The 19,177-nt window shown below is 34.6% G+C and overlaps 1 protein-coding gene across 21 annotated transcripts in view; it reads right to left on the bottom strand.

Annotated features, from left to right (window-relative positions):
* Positions 1 to 2,621: 2,621 nt before the first annotated feature.
* The window catches only part of AFDN (afadin, adherens junction formation factor), a 170,107-nt gene continuing 153,551 nt past the window's right edge, over positions 2,622 to 19,177 (bottom strand). For 7 of the 21 annotated variants that reach the window (XM_077120848.1, XM_077120846.1, XM_077120851.1 and 4 more), the window contains 4 exons: positions 13,318 to 13,452; positions 9,426 to 9,939; positions 5,861 to 5,945; positions 2,622 to 4,882 (listed from right to left, as the gene is read on the bottom strand). In XM_077120848.1, coding sequence (XP_076976963.1) covers positions 4,729 to 4,882; positions 5,861 to 5,945; positions 9,426 to 9,939; positions 13,318 to 13,452 — 888 coding nt within the window. In that variant the 3' untranslated portion in view covers positions 2,622 to 4,728. The remainder of the gene's footprint in view (positions 4,883 to 5,860; positions 5,946 to 9,425; positions 9,940 to 13,317; positions 13,453 to 19,177) is intronic. The other 14 variants (XM_077120855.1, XM_077120856.1, XM_077120858.1 and 11 more) reach the window with 8 other exon arrangements.

Genomic DNA, 19,177 nt, shown 5'->3' with positions numbered 1-19,177 from the left:
GTTCCTTCTATTCAGAGCAGCATTTTCTCTCAAGAAAATATAATCTTCTTCAACAAAAACCCTCTCCTTGCAATTTAAATTGGGAACTTCTATTACACTCTCTAAGTGCTCAACGTAAATTAATACAAATGATACATACAAATTAATAACTATATAGATCCATAAATGATAAACTATATAGTTACATAAATAATTTGTATACAGAAAATTATAAAAATTACCTTCTTTCTCCCCCACTAGAATTACACTCCAGGTGGGCAGGGACTGTGGGTGCTCTGGTTTACTAGGTCACCACTGGTGTCCTCAGTGCCTGCCACACAGCAGACACTCTACAAATACTTGTTGAATAAATTACACAAGAGATTAGCTTTTGCATTCCAAACCTAAGTTTAATACCAATTTTTGGGGTGTTATGGGACATTTTGAATAAACTAAATGAAAACTGTCACTTTTCACATGTATTTTTCCTTCTGAAAGTCATGCCACTTAAATCTTGCTGAGGCTTATTATATCTTAAATGTATAACTAAATCTTTGAAATCAGTTTCCTATGCACAAAGAAGGTACAAACCATAAAACAGAGTGCTCTGCTGCTTATTTTACATGGTCCAGAAGATCACTGTTGGTTAGGATAATTATTTCCATTAACAGGAACAGAAACAAGCGTCTTGAGATGAAATAGAATTAAAATGAATACTGACAGTTTCTTAGAGTTTTTTTGTTTTCCCGAACTTTAAAGCACCTTTCTTTGGCATTAATATATAAAATAGAAGTATTATAGTTCCAATATGTAAACATCTGGTCCCACCAAAAATATCTCCACAAGTTTCTATAACCCTAAGACACACTTCTTCCTTCACAAAAGCCCTTCCTTAAATTCTGACTTATCATAGTATTCCCTTCCATCTTTCCTTTCAATCAAAAAACAAAACAATCCAGCCCTGGCACTGTAGGATCAACAATTCCATCCTGACCAAAAGGGGGAAAACAAGTCTAACTAATAAAGTATCAGTTCAAATAGAGTCGAGTGGCTACTCTAGAGGTTGCTCTTACGCAACCCTCGGTGAGACCTCACTGCCTATCATAACCTGCCAAACCCCACCAGGACCATTCCAGCCAATCCTGAAGAACACCTAGGGCAATATATAAGATTCCACAAGGGTTCCATGCAATAGTGTAATTTTCCAGAAACCTACATACAACCTCCAGATGCATCTCTGGTCCAGATAAGTCCTGAAACTTAGAGGGCCCAGCCTCTCCAGAACATCAGATAGTTTCATCTTCCTACCCCATATTAGTAACAGACCCTTGCAACATGAAAAAGTCAGAATGGCCATAAACCAAATACCCCTAAAGAGAGGGATAAAAAGATTAAATGTGAGGGTGGAGTTAAACCATCATCTTTAATGATAGGTTTTAACAAATGAATATGATTACTGAATCATTAAATTGTTATCTCTTTTAGTCTCTAGTATCTTAGAGCAGCTGTAAGTAAAAACCAAAAATTGTAGAATTGTAACCCATGTCGAACTCTGAAATATGTTCTACAACTAATCGTGGTGCTGTGCTTTGAAATTTATTGCTTTTTTCACAAAGAAGAAAGAAAAGAAGTTGATTGTAGTGATTAAAAAAATATTTAAGCCTTCTAGCTTCCTATACTCTGGAGTAGAAGGAAAAATCTGAGATTTTGTCATTGTAGCCCATGACGAACTCTGGGATCTGTCCTGTAACTGCTTGTTGAAGAGTGCTTTGAAAACTATTGCTTTTTTCTTTCTTTGCTTTGTATATATGTTATACTATACAATAAAAAAAGTTAAAAAAAAAAAAAAGAACCAGTAAAACTTAGAATCAAGTCCAAATAATAAAAACAAACAAACAATCAAGCAAAAAAACCACCAAAAAGCACATACCATTCATTGAGACCCTTGCAACTCTGCCCAGATCAGGGTACAGGCAATGTTATCTGTAACCAAAATGGTATGCCTCAAAAAGATAAGATTGGTCTATAATATTCTCTCAGGAATGTGAAAAAGAAAATGGAATGGGACTGAAACTAAAGGTAAGAGGACAAGTAGACCACGAGGAGAAAGATTTAGGAAAACAAACTACAAATAGGAAAAGGCAATTGTTAAGGCTAAGAAGAAGCAAACTGAGAAACAGAGCCGAATTGTGTTCTTCTTGAAACACTGGGGTGTCAACCACACTGCTAAGGTCCCTAGAATTTAGAATTCAGGACTAACCTTCAGTTCCAGTCTGCACAAAGCCTGATCCTACTTGCAGGTCCTAGCCTTGGATGACCATGAACTACCATTTTCCTTATCACTCTACTTATATATTTTATATATAAACAATCCTCTTTATATTAGCTTACCCTGAGCAGGTTTTTACACTCAAACAAATTTACAGCCTACGCTTAAGAATTTCAAAGAGACGATGATAGGGACAGTTTAACTGAGAAATAGTCTAAATGACCATCTGGGATTCCTAAGGTGCAAAGCAAAAAACACGAAGGCCTGTGATGACAGGTGTTAAGATCAAGGCAAAAGTTACCTGCAAAACTTTAGTTTGCTATGCAATTGGAACATTTCCCCCCAAAATTGAGAACACTGCCTGATACATAAATGATGATCAATAAATTTTAATAAATTTCATGTTAAATGAATGAATGGACAGATGGAAGAAGGCAGGGAGGGGAAGGCTAATAGCACAAATATAAACTTTGCCAGCATTACTAAAATAATAGCAAATGCGCTTAAATACATACAAAGTTTATTAAAAATAGGTTGCAACTGAAATACAGTAGAAATGGAAAACTACAGCAGTTTTGATGTCTTTTCCATAATAATGCACATTCATGAAAAGCACTTTCACACATATTCACATTTGATCTAATCATCCAAGGATGGCCAAATCCACTTGTTTACAGGTTTTACAACCACACATACAAATATCCTTGTATGTAGATATTCACATGTATTTGCATGTACTTATGAGTATTTGTTGTTTTTTTCATATATTTTAACAGAATAGTAATTCATACGCATCTTTTTCTCTTCAAAGAATGTGGATTTAGTCACCACAAGGCTGCCAGTGTTCTCAAGATATTTGGGTGAAGCTTGTTTATCCTACCGCTTCCAGAGTAAGTGTGCACATCCTTCACAAACACTTAGAACCATTTTCTTCTCTTACTTAAGCAGAGGAAATGGTAAATGCACACTTTCAAATAAAAATCCTGATATACATAAAAAAATATTTATACTTGTATTTTTAATTATTTATCATACAACTCTTATTAAAAGTGATTTCTAAGGCAGTGAAAGCCTCTGTCTCTTCTATTTGAAAGTGTGCAGGTTTTCCTAACATATATATTTGTAAGAGAACAATATGGTATTGAAAAAAATCATCTGAACCCCACATAAGGGCTTTGTCAAATAGAAAATTTACTTGGAATCACAACATAATTTACCCTTTTAACATCACACACTGTAAAACAAACTGAGGTCCTTCTCCCCAACATCAGCCATATATCTATAGCTGAAGAAATGATAGTGCTAATAATTAAACAAATGAAAATTAAATAAATCTATTATAGTGTGAAAAATAGCTTGAACTGCCATATGAGTAATTCTTAAAATATTTAAAGTACAGATGCCATATATAATTGAATCCTTTGCCTTCCCTTAAAAGTATACTGATGTAAATCTATTTCTTTTTCAAATTTAAAATTTCTGAGCAACTGTTGTGCTTGAGAGTCACCTACTAATATCCCATTCTTCTCAAATATTTCCATTCCTATTCACATGGACAACACTGTTCAGTTAACAATATCCTTCTATGTAGATCCTTTGGAATATCTGAAATATTAGTTAACTTCATAACATGATGGCATCTTCAAAATCACCAATAATTTATCAGTCTAACAATAATCTGGTATTTATAAACATAAATACCTCAAGCTAAAATCCTCAAAATTTTCTTCTTTGAGAATTTATTTTTAAAATTAAATATTAAAATTGATCAGGAGGGGATATATTGTGAAGAATGAGATGAAACAGTCTCAGATGTGCATCCATAGTTCTCAAAGGAAACTTAAGTCTAAACTGCTTCATTACTGCAGAGAAATAAGAAGAGAAAATAGATATCCAAGGTTAACAATGTACTAAATACTCTTAAATAGATACTATTAGATAAGGTACTAGCAGAATGTCTTTGTATGCTATCTCTCCTTGGGACAAGACCTGACTCTCCTATAAAATTACAGTTGCCACTAAATAGTGCACACAATAGTCTGGGTAGTTCAAGCTGTTCACTGATAGCGAAAATAAAGTTTTGAAAAAGAACAGAAATAGAACCTCTCTGTCTGTCCTCCTTAGTTAATTATGGAGGGAAGGCAAGGGAGAAGAAACATCTTATTATCTTCTACTGCCCTTTATCCTGTCTCCTTTTGAACTCAGATTCCAAAAAAGAAACTATCAAAAAAAGTTATCTTCATACGAGTCAGATAATTTAAAAATTAGACATTGCATAAATTGTTCAAATGACAATCTCCTGATAAAGTAAAATAAAATTTCTTAGAATTGTAACATCTCTAAATCTCAACCATTTTAGAAACAAAAATTATAAATCATTTAAAAATACAACCTTCTCCTTTCCTCTTTCAAGTTGATTCCTACAAATCCATAACTAAGGGGACTTATGGGAGAATACAAGGTGCTTTTTCCTTTTTCATTCATTTTGTGTTCAGTTCATTTTCCAGTTCTGTTAATTTACGAGAAGCTTTTACTTTATTGGACACATCTTGACCTTGTGAAAAAAGACGCTGGCGTTCTTTGAATGTCAAGTTTTCCGGGGCTCCAGATATTCCAGGTAAATCTGCATCTTGGCTGCATAAGAGGGAAATGTAAACTATTATAAATAAAAATGGAAATAACTTGTCAATATTTAGGTAAGTTTGCATAATGGCAGCAATTAAGTAAAAATTTCAGTAAGAGAGTGAATCATTCTTTGTAAAATTGTGCCATAACTTTCCTATAGTTAAAATTATTGGGGCTGTAGTCACACCTTTGTAGAACAAAAAGAGAGTAGAAACGTTCTTTCTAAAATGTTATCTTCCTTCAGCCATATCCAATTCTCATAAAACTAATAATTTTTAGCAAGGTGCTAACTCCTTCCGTTAAACACTTTAATGAAAGGGGTGTGATTTTAAAATACTGCATTTTAATGAATCCCACATGTATCTGAGAGGTATCTATAAATAATTTTTTTTCTTTTTTTTTTTTTTCTACATGGGCAGACACCAGGAATCGAACCCGGGTCCTCGGGCATGGCAGGCAAGCATTCTTACCTGCTGAGCCACCGTGGCCCGCCCTATAAATATTCTTAATTTAGTAAGTTATAGGGTAACACTGATGATTTTTCTCAACTTCAATGTTTAAAGAACTGTTTGGGCAATAGCTTTTCTATCTAAAACCGAGATAACATTCAGTGAAGACATTAAGCATATTTTTATTTCGTGCAAATCAGGGTTAGCTTTATGTAGTCTAGGAAGACATTTGATTACCCTAAAATGTTGCAACTTCTCTGGTGGAAGGAAATGGCAGCATGGTCCACACTTATGAGGTTCTGACCAATAAGCCTTAAAACCTTCATCCCTGTCTGAAATATCACTTTATTAACAACCACAAAATGAAAAAGCCTATATGCTTGACAATTATTGTACACTGGGAAACATCTGAGTGGATAATGAAGTCTCTGAAACTTCAATCAGCCATCTTCAGTCTCTTACAAAAGGAAATGAGGATTGGAAGAAGCAATCAATTACATGCAGAGTTACTAGTATAGCATAAAATGTAATTAAATACCTTTTAGATCGTTTCTCTCTCGGATCCCGATAAACATCATGGGCTCCAACAATTGTTCCAGTAGATCCTGTAAAAGAGTTTGTTCCTTTTTCATAAAAGAAAAAGTTAAGGGTTAAAATACTTGCATTATTTCTAAAACCTTACTCATGATAAAGATGCAGTGCCCAAAGAAAAATAAGATATCTTTAATTACTGAATCAATAAAGCAAAAGGCTCTTCACAATTTGATAACAGAAATATTAACTTGAAAATCAGATCTCTTAGTGGCCTGGGTAATCCAACTGCTACCCTCAGAAGATGGTAAATAATTGACCTCATGTCCAATATTATTAGAGGGAAAATGGCAGCGGTCTTAGATGATAATGAATATACATCTAAAAGGTTTTTAGATAAAATGTATAATTGTCATTTTAACTAAATCCACAGAAGATTTATTTGATGGGAAGAAGAGCAAAACCTTTTAAACAGACTCCTGACACTAAGAATTTTCTTACTGAGAACAAATGTAGCGCAACTTTAAGAAGTAATTACAGAACTAAAATTCTTCTTCTCAGGACACCAGTAAACTCCACTCCCCACCCCCTAAAAGAGTAAAATGGCTAAAATTATTAAAACAAAACTTATTAAATAAATGAGCTACCAAAACAAAAACAAAAACAAAAAAAAAAACATGCACACACACAAAACCAAGCCTAGTATTAAATACCAGTGCTGCAGATACAAAAACAATGGCAGTAAAGGTAAGATACAAAGCAGCACGGTGTGATGGAAAGAATACTGGCCTACAAGTCAGATCACTTGAATTATAGCCCCAAATCTTCCTCTAACTAGCTGGGCAACTTTGGGTAGGTAATGAAATTTCCCAGTTTAGTTTTCCTCCCTTATAACAATAACACCTGCTCTAATTAGTTAACAGGGTTATTGAACAGCAAAAGAGATGATGTAGATCAAACATTTTATAAACTCTTAAAAGAGCATCTAAGTATAACATATCACTCATAACACATTATTAAAACCATAACACATTAAATCAACCTAACGTATTTCTATTAATTGTAACTCCGCAAGAAAGTGAATAATTTCAATTTTGAACTATCTTTTCCTTACAATAATAGAGTACTACTGCTCAATAATGAAATAAATCCTCAAAATATTCAGCAAACATTGAGGGTACCAAGTATTGGATTAAATAGGCCACAAAATTACTACAACAGTTCTACATTAAAATTATCCTTCATAGAAAAGCTGCACAAAAAGAAACTTTCATGTTTCTTTTTTAAATAAAAGGACTGTGCAAAACTTATCTGACACATTTTAGACAAAGCTGAATTACTTTCTAAATGATACCTCTTTGCACTGCATCTTTATTTATTTAGCTCAGGTTATCTACAATTATTGATATAGAACATCATCATTAGCAAAGACTCAAAAGATTAAACAAAAATACATCTTTAGTTTAAGATAATCCATGGTGGGAACTTAAGATACATTATTTGTTTGGTGGGATCTTAAAAATATTTCGAGTCTAAATTTTTTTCTTAATTTTGCTTGTTTTTAAAAACATTGTGTGTTCCATCTTTTGAGCTTTGTTACAGAAATGACAGTAGCTTCTTCCACTGGTAAAACATAATTCTTCAAAAATTTAAAATCTTTTAGAACTAGAAAGCAATCAGATATTTTCACTGACTATATTTGAATAAATACAATTATTTGAAATAGTTTCAAAAAACTTTAGTAAAGAATGGTATTTAATAAGCTGCAATATTGAAATCCCATATTATCCATTCCAATTTGCATCCCAATTCTATTTCTCTTATTGTCCAGTGAAAGAAACCAAATGCAGTTTGCAAAAGCATGCTTTACCAGATGCTTACAACAGAAAAAAAGAGTTGTGAATAGTAATGCAACAATGTTAGTGAGATGAAGAAATGATAAGATCAGAATGCATTCTGCATTTGGTGCAAACAGCTTTGTACTTTACGAAGGAAGTCTTCAAAGAAGCTCGAACAATCAGATGCAGGCTATAACCTGCTCCTTTGTGGTATTTTAGGTGTGGAATAAAATAAGGGTTAGTGGTAGGACTGAAAGCCAAGATGGTTAGCAGTGAGGTTGAGCCACTGTATTCCACAATTGTTACCAAAACCTCATTATGTATTTGTGATATGACACTTATTAAATATCTATAGTTTAGCTTATAATTTGATGCAAGCAGATGGCATCTTGCTTCAAAAATTGCGACCATCCTATAAATGTCTCTAAAAGCTACCAAATTCTAGATATTTACAAAAGAAATGTTACAAAAGATTTAATTTTGGCTCCCGAAGTCAACCTAAGCCTAATTAAATACTGAGCCTTCAAAACAGATAAAAGCTCTGATCTGGGTGGGTATAAAAAGACAGTTCTAGCAAAACTCAATTATGTAAGCAAGAGTTATGGTTAAACTGATTTTTAGATCATCAACTGGGACTGTAAAAGAGAAAAATAAATTGCTCATTTTATAAAGAAACTTTCACCGTCTTTCAGAACCATTAGGAGTCCCTTGCATTGTACTACTAAGAATTTAGAAGACTCTCATACTTGATCCTGTATTCAAGAATGTTTACTGCCAAAATTTCAATTTCATTTTGTTAGGTTAACCTAGTCTTAAGTTTGAATCCATATGATTTACAGTTATATTTTAAAAATAACAATGCTGTCTCAAAAGCTTTTTGTTGAATATAAGTTTGCGAGAGCTTCTAGGTCCTGGGACAGTTAGAAGTTGGCACAGTGCTCTGCAGTCAATTGAGACCGTCACAATTAAAGACATGTGCATGCCTACTAGCATCTTGTTACTAGTGCTGCAATGTGCTGAGAATGGAAGGTAAGGAAAGGAATGAAACAGGTTAGAGGGAAAAAGGGAATGGGAAAAAGTAATTTCAAAATGACCAGGCTTTCTGGCCCCTGGCATGAGGCCACCTGCAGTAACATGATAAAATGGTCCCATGAACCCGGCTCAGCAGAATGCCCCAACTACACCCACCCGATCCATGATGAAAGATTTGAGTCCTTCAATAAGCCATTACCATGTGGTCTTTAATCCAGAACAGAACGTTCTATTTATGTTCAATAATGGAAACTTAAAATATAATTATTAACACTATTAATAAGCAGAAATTTATCTGTAGAGACACCAAAATGCATGAAAAAGGCACTTCAACCAAATATAAGAATTATTTGAAGAGGAAGAAAATGAAAGCCAAGACCAACAGTACTTCAAATGATTTAGGGAATAGTCAATTGAGAATGACTGATTTATCATCTGCTGATCAGAGAAATGAACCTCTTAAATATAAAAGAACCTGGAAAGCACTAAAACACTTTTAAAAAAGTATTAATACAGATTAATTGTAATGGAGGTAGAGGGAGATCACCTTGCCAAGAATAGTGATCAAGTGAAACTGAATTTCCAAGTGAGTGATGATCCAGATTTAAAATTCTATAGTGGGAAATGCACAGATAGATTCCAAGATTCCAATTATGAAGATAAAGAGAGGATTTGATTGGTGATTTCATCTTTTATCTCTACCTTTTGAGTTGTTGGGATGGTAGAAACTTGGTTTTTTTGGAGGGGGAGGGGGCTGGCCTGTTCTGCTAGCTGTAGTACTGTTGGCATTGACCGAGGGTGGCCGGAATGAGTTGGAAAGAGAGATGCCATCGGAGACTGGGCGCGGTTGGCAGGAGGGCTGCTGCGGCTTAAGAGTGGCAGGAAGAAGGTGGCCGCAAGGCTTTCTGGTGCTGGAGTACTTATCCTGACCTGCTAGACTGGAGTCCTCCTCCTCCTCCTCACTGTATGCAACAAACTTGGCAGTGTATAGCGTGTCAGGGGAGAGGACCTGTGTTTTGAGGTAAGAGGTGTTTCGTTGAGGTGGGGGAGGAGGAGCATTGGATGAAGGGGACAGGGTTGGGAGGTCATAATCCCGTGGAGGCGGAGGTCTGTACAGACCAGGCTCATCAGGTTCCAGCAACCTCCGTTCTGCCTCGTCATGCTGTCTGCGCCTTTCAGCTTCCAAACGGTTGTAATACCCTTCTTCCTGTCGCCTCTGTAGGCGGGAATAAACAAAAGTGCAAAGGGCAGAAAAAGAAATGAGACAGAGCCAACTTTGCCTTCACAGAGGGGATAAACGGGGTTTATTTACCCATCAATCCCACTTGACCAATGTATTCTAATACTGAATCCAGGGGAAAGTGAAAACTTAAAAATAACAATTACTCTAACAGAAATAGGCAGGTTAATTTGGAAAAGCCTTACTTTTTAATATTCTTACTATTCTGGAATTATTTGATACAAAACTGCTCAAAGTATGGAATGAATTAATTCTTGGGTACTCCTAGGCTTACCACCCCCAATTATTATGTCATTGAATTAGTCTGACTAGACTTTTAATTCTTTCCTTCTTTCACTTGTTCTTTCTTTCCTTTTTTGATAAACATTAACTTACCTGTTACTGCTGTGTTTAAAGGCAAAACAAAACTAAAATAGGCTATAACTGGCTTTCTATGGCTCACACTTTCCAGAAGTGCAAATTTTCATTAAACACAGGTGAATTCAGAAGAGTAATTCATTCCTTGACAAGAAGTACTTGATTAAAGTACCTAGTTTACTTGTAGTTATTCAGAGGGAAGTTATTCTACTTTCATTTAGATGAGTCACATAATATCTATCAACCTTACCAAAAAAAAACAAAACAAAAAAAAGCCACCTCAAAACATTACTCATTTTCCAAAGCAATAATCTAGTAAATATGCTTTCCACAGTGCTTAATTTATATTTTGAATCTTAATAAAGTTCCTGACAGACAGAAAATCAGAAAGCCAGGCATTATTAGCAATAGCAACAAGATATTCAAATATATTTTGACAATACTGTACATTTTTTCTGACATACATCTACACAAACTACAGTTGACAGTGTTAAAAATTACTTTAACAGTTAAGAAACGTAACAGCACAGTTTTGTTAAAGATTGACAAAAGTTTAGAGCACAAGGGAAAAGTAAAAAAGGAAATGAGTCAAACAATACTCTGCCTTAACTTGAATAATGTTTAATGTACACAATGGAGTATTCGAATTCATTCAACCAAAGATAACTAATTTTAGGGAACTCATTAGCATTAGGATAAAAGTTTTTAGTCCCCTACTTCAACTTCCAGGCCTGAATCTTCTCCCTACTACCTAGACACACACCAACACACACACACACACAAACACACAGAATACACAACAGCCAATGCTTCGCCTTCTGAGGGAGAAAATCATAAGAATAAATGTCAGCTCCAATCATTATCCTGAAACCAAATTTCTTAGTTTATATTCTTGCTCTATGTTGAGAAATCCTGAAGGAACGACATTTTTATCTTATTGCCTATACAAATTCTTTCCTTGGAGGAAGGTGGGATCAAATCCAGAATATAACTTTTGTGCCTTTCAAATGGAATTGTCAAGAATCTTAGTATTACATGAAGAACAGTTGCTTGAAAATATTTTAGGGGGAACCAAAACGTTATCCTTTAGTTATACCAAGAACAGATAAAATTACATGACCCAAGAAAATTTTATTCTATGCAACAAATGGCACATTTTCCTACAATAAAGCATACCCTTCAATTTTGGACATTCTGTATAAAAAAAAAGGTTACTCAGCTTTTTACATTGACCATTCAATTATAGAAGAAGTTACTAAAATACAAATGTTTTTAACATAATCATGAGTTGTGAGAATTGGACAACTCCAATAACCTAACAGTGTCTCAACACAGAATATATAATCTGACCTTTCTCTACGTATGTTCTACTCTCATGCAACAGCCAGACCGCTCTCTGCTTTCTCTGCTGAGTCTCCACAGAGGTACAAGTCTGGGCTTAACAAAAGCAGTTGGAAACCTTGGTATTTATACAGACTTTCTAAAGTGGGCTCCTTCACTGTACAGAAGATAAGACAGTTGGGTTGGCACTGAACTGGGAAAGCATGTTCCTCCAAACAGCCAGAGGAAAGCTGTCATAGAAAAGCAAAACAAGCAAACAAAACCCCAAAAACAAACAAAAAACTAAAACTAAAAAAAAAAAAAAAAAGAAAACCATAAAAACTTAAAAGTGAGTCAAATTTTGGAAATCTGATTTCCTTAGAAACATCAACAGTTTTAACTTACCATTATACAACTGAAAGACTCACAGAGTGACCTAATCCTGAAAGCTCAAACTCTTTGAGAATACTTCAAAAGCTGCTCAGATACAATAGATAAACTTTAAGAGATGGCAAGGGTCTATAAAACTTACAAATCACCAATTTCTATATAGGTATGTGTCCTTACATTATTTATTCTACTTTCATTTAGATGAGTAACATAATAGTTATCAACCTTACTCTTAGATGGTTCTGTACCCTAATAAATCTTATTACTACAAAAAGCGTCCAAAAAGGTTTTTTTAGGGGGGTGGGGATGAAGGTGGGGAGGAAGCGAATGGAAAGGAGTGTGCTATATTAATGAAGTCATGATTTTCAAGGACTATCAAGGAGGGAATTATTAATAAAAACAAAATTTTTCCCCATCAGAAGTTGTGGCACTCAAAAGTTCTACCTTCATAGAAGGGAAGTAATAGAGAAGAACAGCTTCTCCAAAATCACATACAGCAACATGCAATCTTCTCAGGAATGTTAAAATTGAACAGTGAACTTCAACAGTTAGAACCTTTCTTATCAAAGAGCCTCAGTTATGAAACATACAAGATAAAAAGAGACCAAAGATCTGGAGATTAACATGTGGAAGTTTCCCATTTTTAAGAATATGATAAAATTAGTTTTCATTTAAAAATTCAAGGAAAAGGATTATTTAAATAAAATAACATCTGGAAATAAATGAATTAAAAACTCAATATTTATAGGATTACATACTAAATTAGAATTTCCTTAAATAATGTTTCATAAGCTCTTTTACTCTCTTTACCTTCAACTAGAATTGTGTAATTTTAGTAAATAATCTATTTAAAATGTTTAGTGTTCACAGACTCTCTTACTATGTTCCTGTCACCCCTCATGACTAAAACTCAATTTAGAAAATAACTCAACAAACATCACCTTCACAGTAACAGGCTAGACCACATCCAGTAAAGATTAAATGGACCTTCTGCAAAGAGGCTCACTGCTAAGCAGATCTAAGAGTTCAGAAGTTTGAGGGATCAAAACTCAGGAGAAAAGGGGTTCTGGAGACAGTGTTCACAAGAGAGGTAGGTGGGCCAGACCAGGTTAAAGTTTTTGGTCCAATAACACAAGCTGGGGGATATCCAGGCCCTGTTCTGCCTTGTGCATCCTAGGATATGTCCTTGTGCATCTTAAGATACGTATCTATCACCCTTTGCCCCAGCCAATCAATTATGTTCAAGCTAATTTGGTAAAATTCTAGCAGCCCTCAGAGGACCATAACCTTTTCTTCAGCATCTCGTTTTACTCGCTCCTCCTCCTGGCGACGACGCTCTTCCTCTTGTCGGGCTCGATCCTCTGCTTCTCTTTTGCGCATCTCTTCCAGTTGCTGCTGCCGCCTCCGTTCCTCATCCTGTAACTAACAACAAATTAACTTTAATCTTCATTCAATAAATTTGACCAGGACAAGACATGAAAAGCACAGAAGACAGGTAGATACACATACACACACACACACGCAGAAAGTTAAATGCAAAATGCCAGGTTAACATCACTGTTGGGGGATAATTACACTTCTTTTTTTTCAGTTACACTTTTTATAGCTCTACAATTTCAATGTAAGTTATTTAAAAACTATACCTCTATATGCCCAGAATTATTCTTCTATTAATTATGGCACAAAGAAGAAAGTATTTACCTTGTAGAAACATTAAACATTCTTTTAATAAGGCTCATGAAAATTAACAGACTCAAACAGACGGATCCCTTATTTCTGGAACTAGGGAGCACACTCACCATCTTTCTCTCCCAATTTTTTCTTTTTAGTTTCCACTGTGAATACAAGGAAAATAATCTCTACTCGTGAAATGTGGAAGATAAAAATAAAGAATAGCCTATCAGTTGGCAAGGGGTTAACACAGTAGAAACAGATTTCATATTTTTATTGTCTGGATATAATCAGCTATTTCTATTATTATAGCTTAAGATAATGGCAACTTTGAAAACTTTCCAGGCTCCATATATTTCTTGTCTGGGTACAGCTGTGGGCTATAGCATTACCCACAGGGCTACACTACCATACATCATTAATAGGAAGTGATTGAGAATTTTTAAAAGTAAAGAGAACTTGGAAGGCATCTAGTTCAACCTCCAACCACTGCAGGAATCCCTTATATAAAATTCCTAAGAGGTGTGTTTCAATATCTATAGACTAACTAGTTAGTCTATAAATTATTCATAGAAAAAAATGTTAACTTTTGGCTTAGAATTGTGTATGTGTGCATTTTTTCTACAACAAAAACATAACAATTTTTTTCTTCCTTGATTTCTGTGGAAAAAATACTATGTATGGTAGGAAAATAATAAATTAACCTGTATCTCTAGGCATCTTCATGTCAGCAAATAACAATAAAATATCTTAGAAAAAATTTTAAATTGCCTTCTCAAAAAGACAAATTAATTCAACTTTCTCTTTAGTACAATCTTGGTAAGGTATAATAAATCCAGGATGGAAGTTAGGATAATCGGCTTTTGGAGGATTTTGTAGCAGGAGTAAATACTAAGGGTTAAGAACTAAAGAAGCAAGTATGAACAATAAGGAGAATTTTAGAGTTATCAGTACAAACTATGAGAAATACCACTCAAATAAAAATGAAAAAATAAATACCAATTGAGAATATTAAATATTCTACAGAAAAATAATTTATGGGAAAATGTAAAATTGCATTAATGCCTTAGGAGTTTTTCCCTTATGCAATAAAGTACAAACTAATTTCATTATACTACAAACTTTCTAGACCTAACTAAACATTCAGAGTAAGAAAATATATACTGATACAGATAATTCATTCTTTTAAATTAAACAGGAGTATAACTTTAAGAAATCAGAACAGTTACCATTCTCAAAAATGTTAAGTATGGGATGTTAACTTATAAATCTATAAAAAGGCAAACAGTTCCTCCTAAAATTGGATGGTAGTAAACAAGGAATCTTCTTCCTTGCATTCAGCTCATTAGTTACTATTTTTAAAGTAATGCAAATTAACCAGACAGAGCTATAACAATTAAGGCCATTTCTTTACACTGTTGGACGATTTTATATATTTTCAATTCTGAAAGATAAATTGTTTTACTCTGCAAAGATATGCTGCTTTACACCTTCCCCTCATACCCAATACCAACAAAGCATTAATAAAAGAACAGAATATCTCTTTAAATTTATTCCAAATAGCTCAAGACAGTATATTTAGATATATGGGGTTTGCTGACATTCAATAATAGTTAAAAGGTATTTTAACCTAAGTTATAAGTTTAATGATTCAGATATCCAGTGACAAACTGCCTATTAAAGAGTAACATTTAGAAGTTCAATCAAAGGAGATGAGCTCTGTTTTATATTAAATTAACAAAGTACTTTTCTCTATAGACTTTTATCTTTTATATTAAAAGAATATGAAAAATACTGCAACTAAATCAGCCTTGTAACAATGTTTAGAGAACAGATCAGAGAAGATAAAAATAACTCTTGTAGAATGAATCAAGATAGTCTAGACTAAAATTACTTCTAAACCAAGAAAACCAGGCTGGGATTTAAAAAATCAGCAGGCAAGCTTGACCCAAGGTTTTGATATTCTGGCAGTCCACATTTCTAGAAAAAGGTATCTTCACGGTAAAAAGATGTACATAGAGGTCTGTCTGCTCATAATTTTGTACCATAAAATAACTTGTATCTTTAATGTATTATAGAATTCCCACTAAGGTAGACAATCATGTTTAGGAGACTTGTAGGAAAAAACAAAAAAATCCCAGGGTCATAAGTATCCTTTACATTTTGACATTTTCGTTGAAAACACAACCAAAAAGTCTATTAAGCCTGCTATTCTTAAGGAACATGTTTCTCTACAGACCTTCTCTGATTCTGTTTCTTCCCATTAAAGACATCTACCCTTAAAACACCTACAAGGCTAAAAAATGAACAAAAGCCCTGATTATATAATTTACTTAGTATTATAGGGCTTGGGTACCACAAGACCTGGGTTTGGTGTCCAGCTTTGCAACTTATTAGTGTTTATCCACAATAAAGTTAACTCTTATTCCCTAGGGATCAATTTCCTCATTAAGAAAACAAAGTCACTCTATCACAATTGTGTGAATTAAATGATATAGATTAAAACCATCTAGAACAGTACGTGGCACTCAATAAATGATAGTCCCTTCCCTTAGCACAGCCCACATACTTTTTGTTAATTTAAGGGAAATGACAATCTTATCAGACATTCTAAGATCTATAGCTTAGTTTTTACTAGTGCTTTTGAAGTTTTTCTGTTGAAATACCCTAATGGCAGACAATAAAGAGTAACAAAGTGGAAGTTATGGCTCAAAATGGCCCACTACATACACCTGAAGTTGTTTTAGGTCAGCTGTTTTATCTCATAAGACCATATGAATTTTGAGTTCAACTCCATAATGTGTACATACTGTGTATACATATTTCTCCTTATTCCATGTAAAACTGACCCTTCTTGAAGATGCACTGGTTTATCCTAAGGCTTTGGATATTCAGGGCTGACCCCATTCACATGCCTGAGGTACTCTAATTAGAATAGGCAAAAAACAGTCTGCTGCTTCCTGCCAATACATGTCCCTTAAGGTGCAATTCTTAAATTAAGTTTCCTATGAATTCTTGCTTGAAATTTTCTATCAGGCTATTAACTCAACCCGTTCTATATCTTGGAAGACCAATGGGGTAGGTCCAATTTCTGCAGACCTACATAGTAGGCAGGAAAGCACATTTGAGAAAAGACCTAGCTAAGGGATTCAAGTAAGGAAAACAGAACCACCAAAATCTTCAAAGAAATAACCTCAATGGTCATTATTTTTCGTAAGAAGATGACCATTAAAATGGGGGAAAAATTAGGCTAAGACTAGCCATTCAGAGACTCATGCTAAATACATTTCTAGTTGAAAAATAGGAGGTATTTTTGTGTATAGGAAAAAAAAAGCACTAAATTTGAAATCACAAAAAGGCATAGATTACAAATTTTGTCATTAAGTGGAAAAACTGGCTTAGCTACCTTTTAGATTTCAGTCAGGTGAAGCGACAGCTATGGTTTATACCCACCATCCTTTTCCCACATACCAGGAACCAATGTACTAGGCTGTAAAAATTAAAAACAGATTCCAGAGACAGGACAGGACAGACTTCAGAGAAACTACAGGTTTCCTGGAAACAGATTTCCTAAAGGCTAAACTGATGTAAAAGGCTCTAAAGGCAAAACAGTGCTTCATCACTGAGCTATGAGGGAGCTCTTCCCAAGGAATTTAAACAAGAATTATACATCAGTCTAGTTCTTAAGGCTGGGGAAAACATAAGAAAAGTTTCATTCTTAGGCTTCTAGTGAGGATGGCCAACGAAGCTCAGGAATAAGGTCCCAGCATGACAACAGAAGAAAAACCCATATTAAGTTCTGGGAAAAGCCTAAGCTCTGTCACAACCCACTTATTCAACATTACTGAATGCCTACTATACGCCAGCACTCTTATAGAAACTTGAACAAAACAAAGGTGGGCTGGTTGCATGAAGGTGACATTCTTACCAGAAGACAAATATGATGATGGGTAACATCTATAGTATGTTAAAGGATGATACGAACTCTAGGTAAAAAAAGAAACAGTAAAGTCAAGGCATAGTAGAGTCCTACAGTGCAGGGGTGGGGGGAAGTGGACATAGCCTTTCTCACTACGTGGACGCAGGGGCCACAGTGAGGAGGACTGACATTTCTGATAGGATGGCCACATCCATCATGCTGAGGAAAGTGTAACGGGAGTTCAGACAGAAGGCTTCTGCAGTCCTCCAGGCAGAAATAGATGGTGTCTCAGGCCACGGTAGCTGTGGTTCTGTGAAAGGCAGAAGAATTTCTGAAAGGACTGGATGTTGTGTGTGAGAAAGAGTCAAGGATGACTGAAAAGTTTTTAGACTGACTAAAGGAATTAATGGAAATGGGGAAGGCTAAAGGAAGACTAGCTTGAACAGGGGAGGTGGTGAGAGGAGAGAAGATACAATAATTTCATTTGGAATGTGTTTAATTTGAGATGCCTGTTTAACATCAAGTGGAGGTATTATAACCAGGGCAACTGGACATATGAATCCTTAGTTTAAGAGAGGTTTGGACTAGAAATATAAATTTGGGTATTGTTGGCATAAGTATGGACTGGGATGTGAGCACAAAGAGAGTGAGTACAGATAGAAGAAAGAAGAGAAAGGCCCTACGGTTATTTGGGGCACTGTAGCATTACGAAATAAGAAAGAAGAAAAGGAACCAGCAGAGGCAGCCCTCCAAATTTCTGGAATTCAGCTGCTCTCAGACAGGAAAGACCTATCTCATTTATCCCATTAGTTACCATAAAAACCCAGTGACAAGAAAATATCTTAAAAACTGTACAGGGTTGTGCTGCTACATATATATTCACATATTTGCCATCATCTAATAAAGGAGAGAATTCCTTTACAGAAGAGATTCTCCCAAGGTAGCCTGCCAATTGCAACACAATAAGAATTCTATAAATAATGTTATTTTTGATAATGTTAATATTTAATAGGGGATTTGGTTAAGAACTGCATAGAAAAATCTGGTGGTTAGAGTCAATATTAAACTCAAAGAATCTATCTTGTAAAGCAAGGAAAACTCAGGGCTATTTCTCTGAACTAAAATTCTAAGTACAAACTTATTCTTAAATATTACAGTTCAACTGTCGTATAATACTTCATGATATAAAATATTCTTTGTGCTTACAGAGTTGGCTAATATCTTAAAGACAACAACAAAATAGTTCAATGCCTGGAATATAATGAATGCTGAACAAATATTTGTTGAATTGATCATCTCACCCAAAGAATGACTAGATAAATATTTTCCAGCTACCTATTATATGTAGGTATGTACTATATGTACACTATATGTTAACATAGAGCTCAGAAAATATGCTTTTCAATCATAAAGGATGAGAGACATTTTTAAGAATAGCTGTACAGTGACAGATATTCCCATCATGCTGTCTGTTCATATAAAAAAAAAAGAAGAAAATTAGGACTGTTATTTGGTGAAAGGTCACAAAAGTCAAACCTGGATCAGCACTTTTCTTTT

The sequence above is a fragment of the Tamandua tetradactyla genome, chromosome 11 (genome assembly GCF_023851605.1).
Source record: "Tamandua tetradactyla isolate mTamTet1 chromosome 11, mTamTet1.pri, whole genome shotgun sequence".
In the NCBI taxonomy this organism is placed as follows: Eukaryota; Metazoa; Chordata; class Mammalia; order Pilosa; family Myrmecophagidae; genus Tamandua; species Tamandua tetradactyla.
This window is presented reverse-complemented; position numbering and strand designations above follow the sequence as displayed.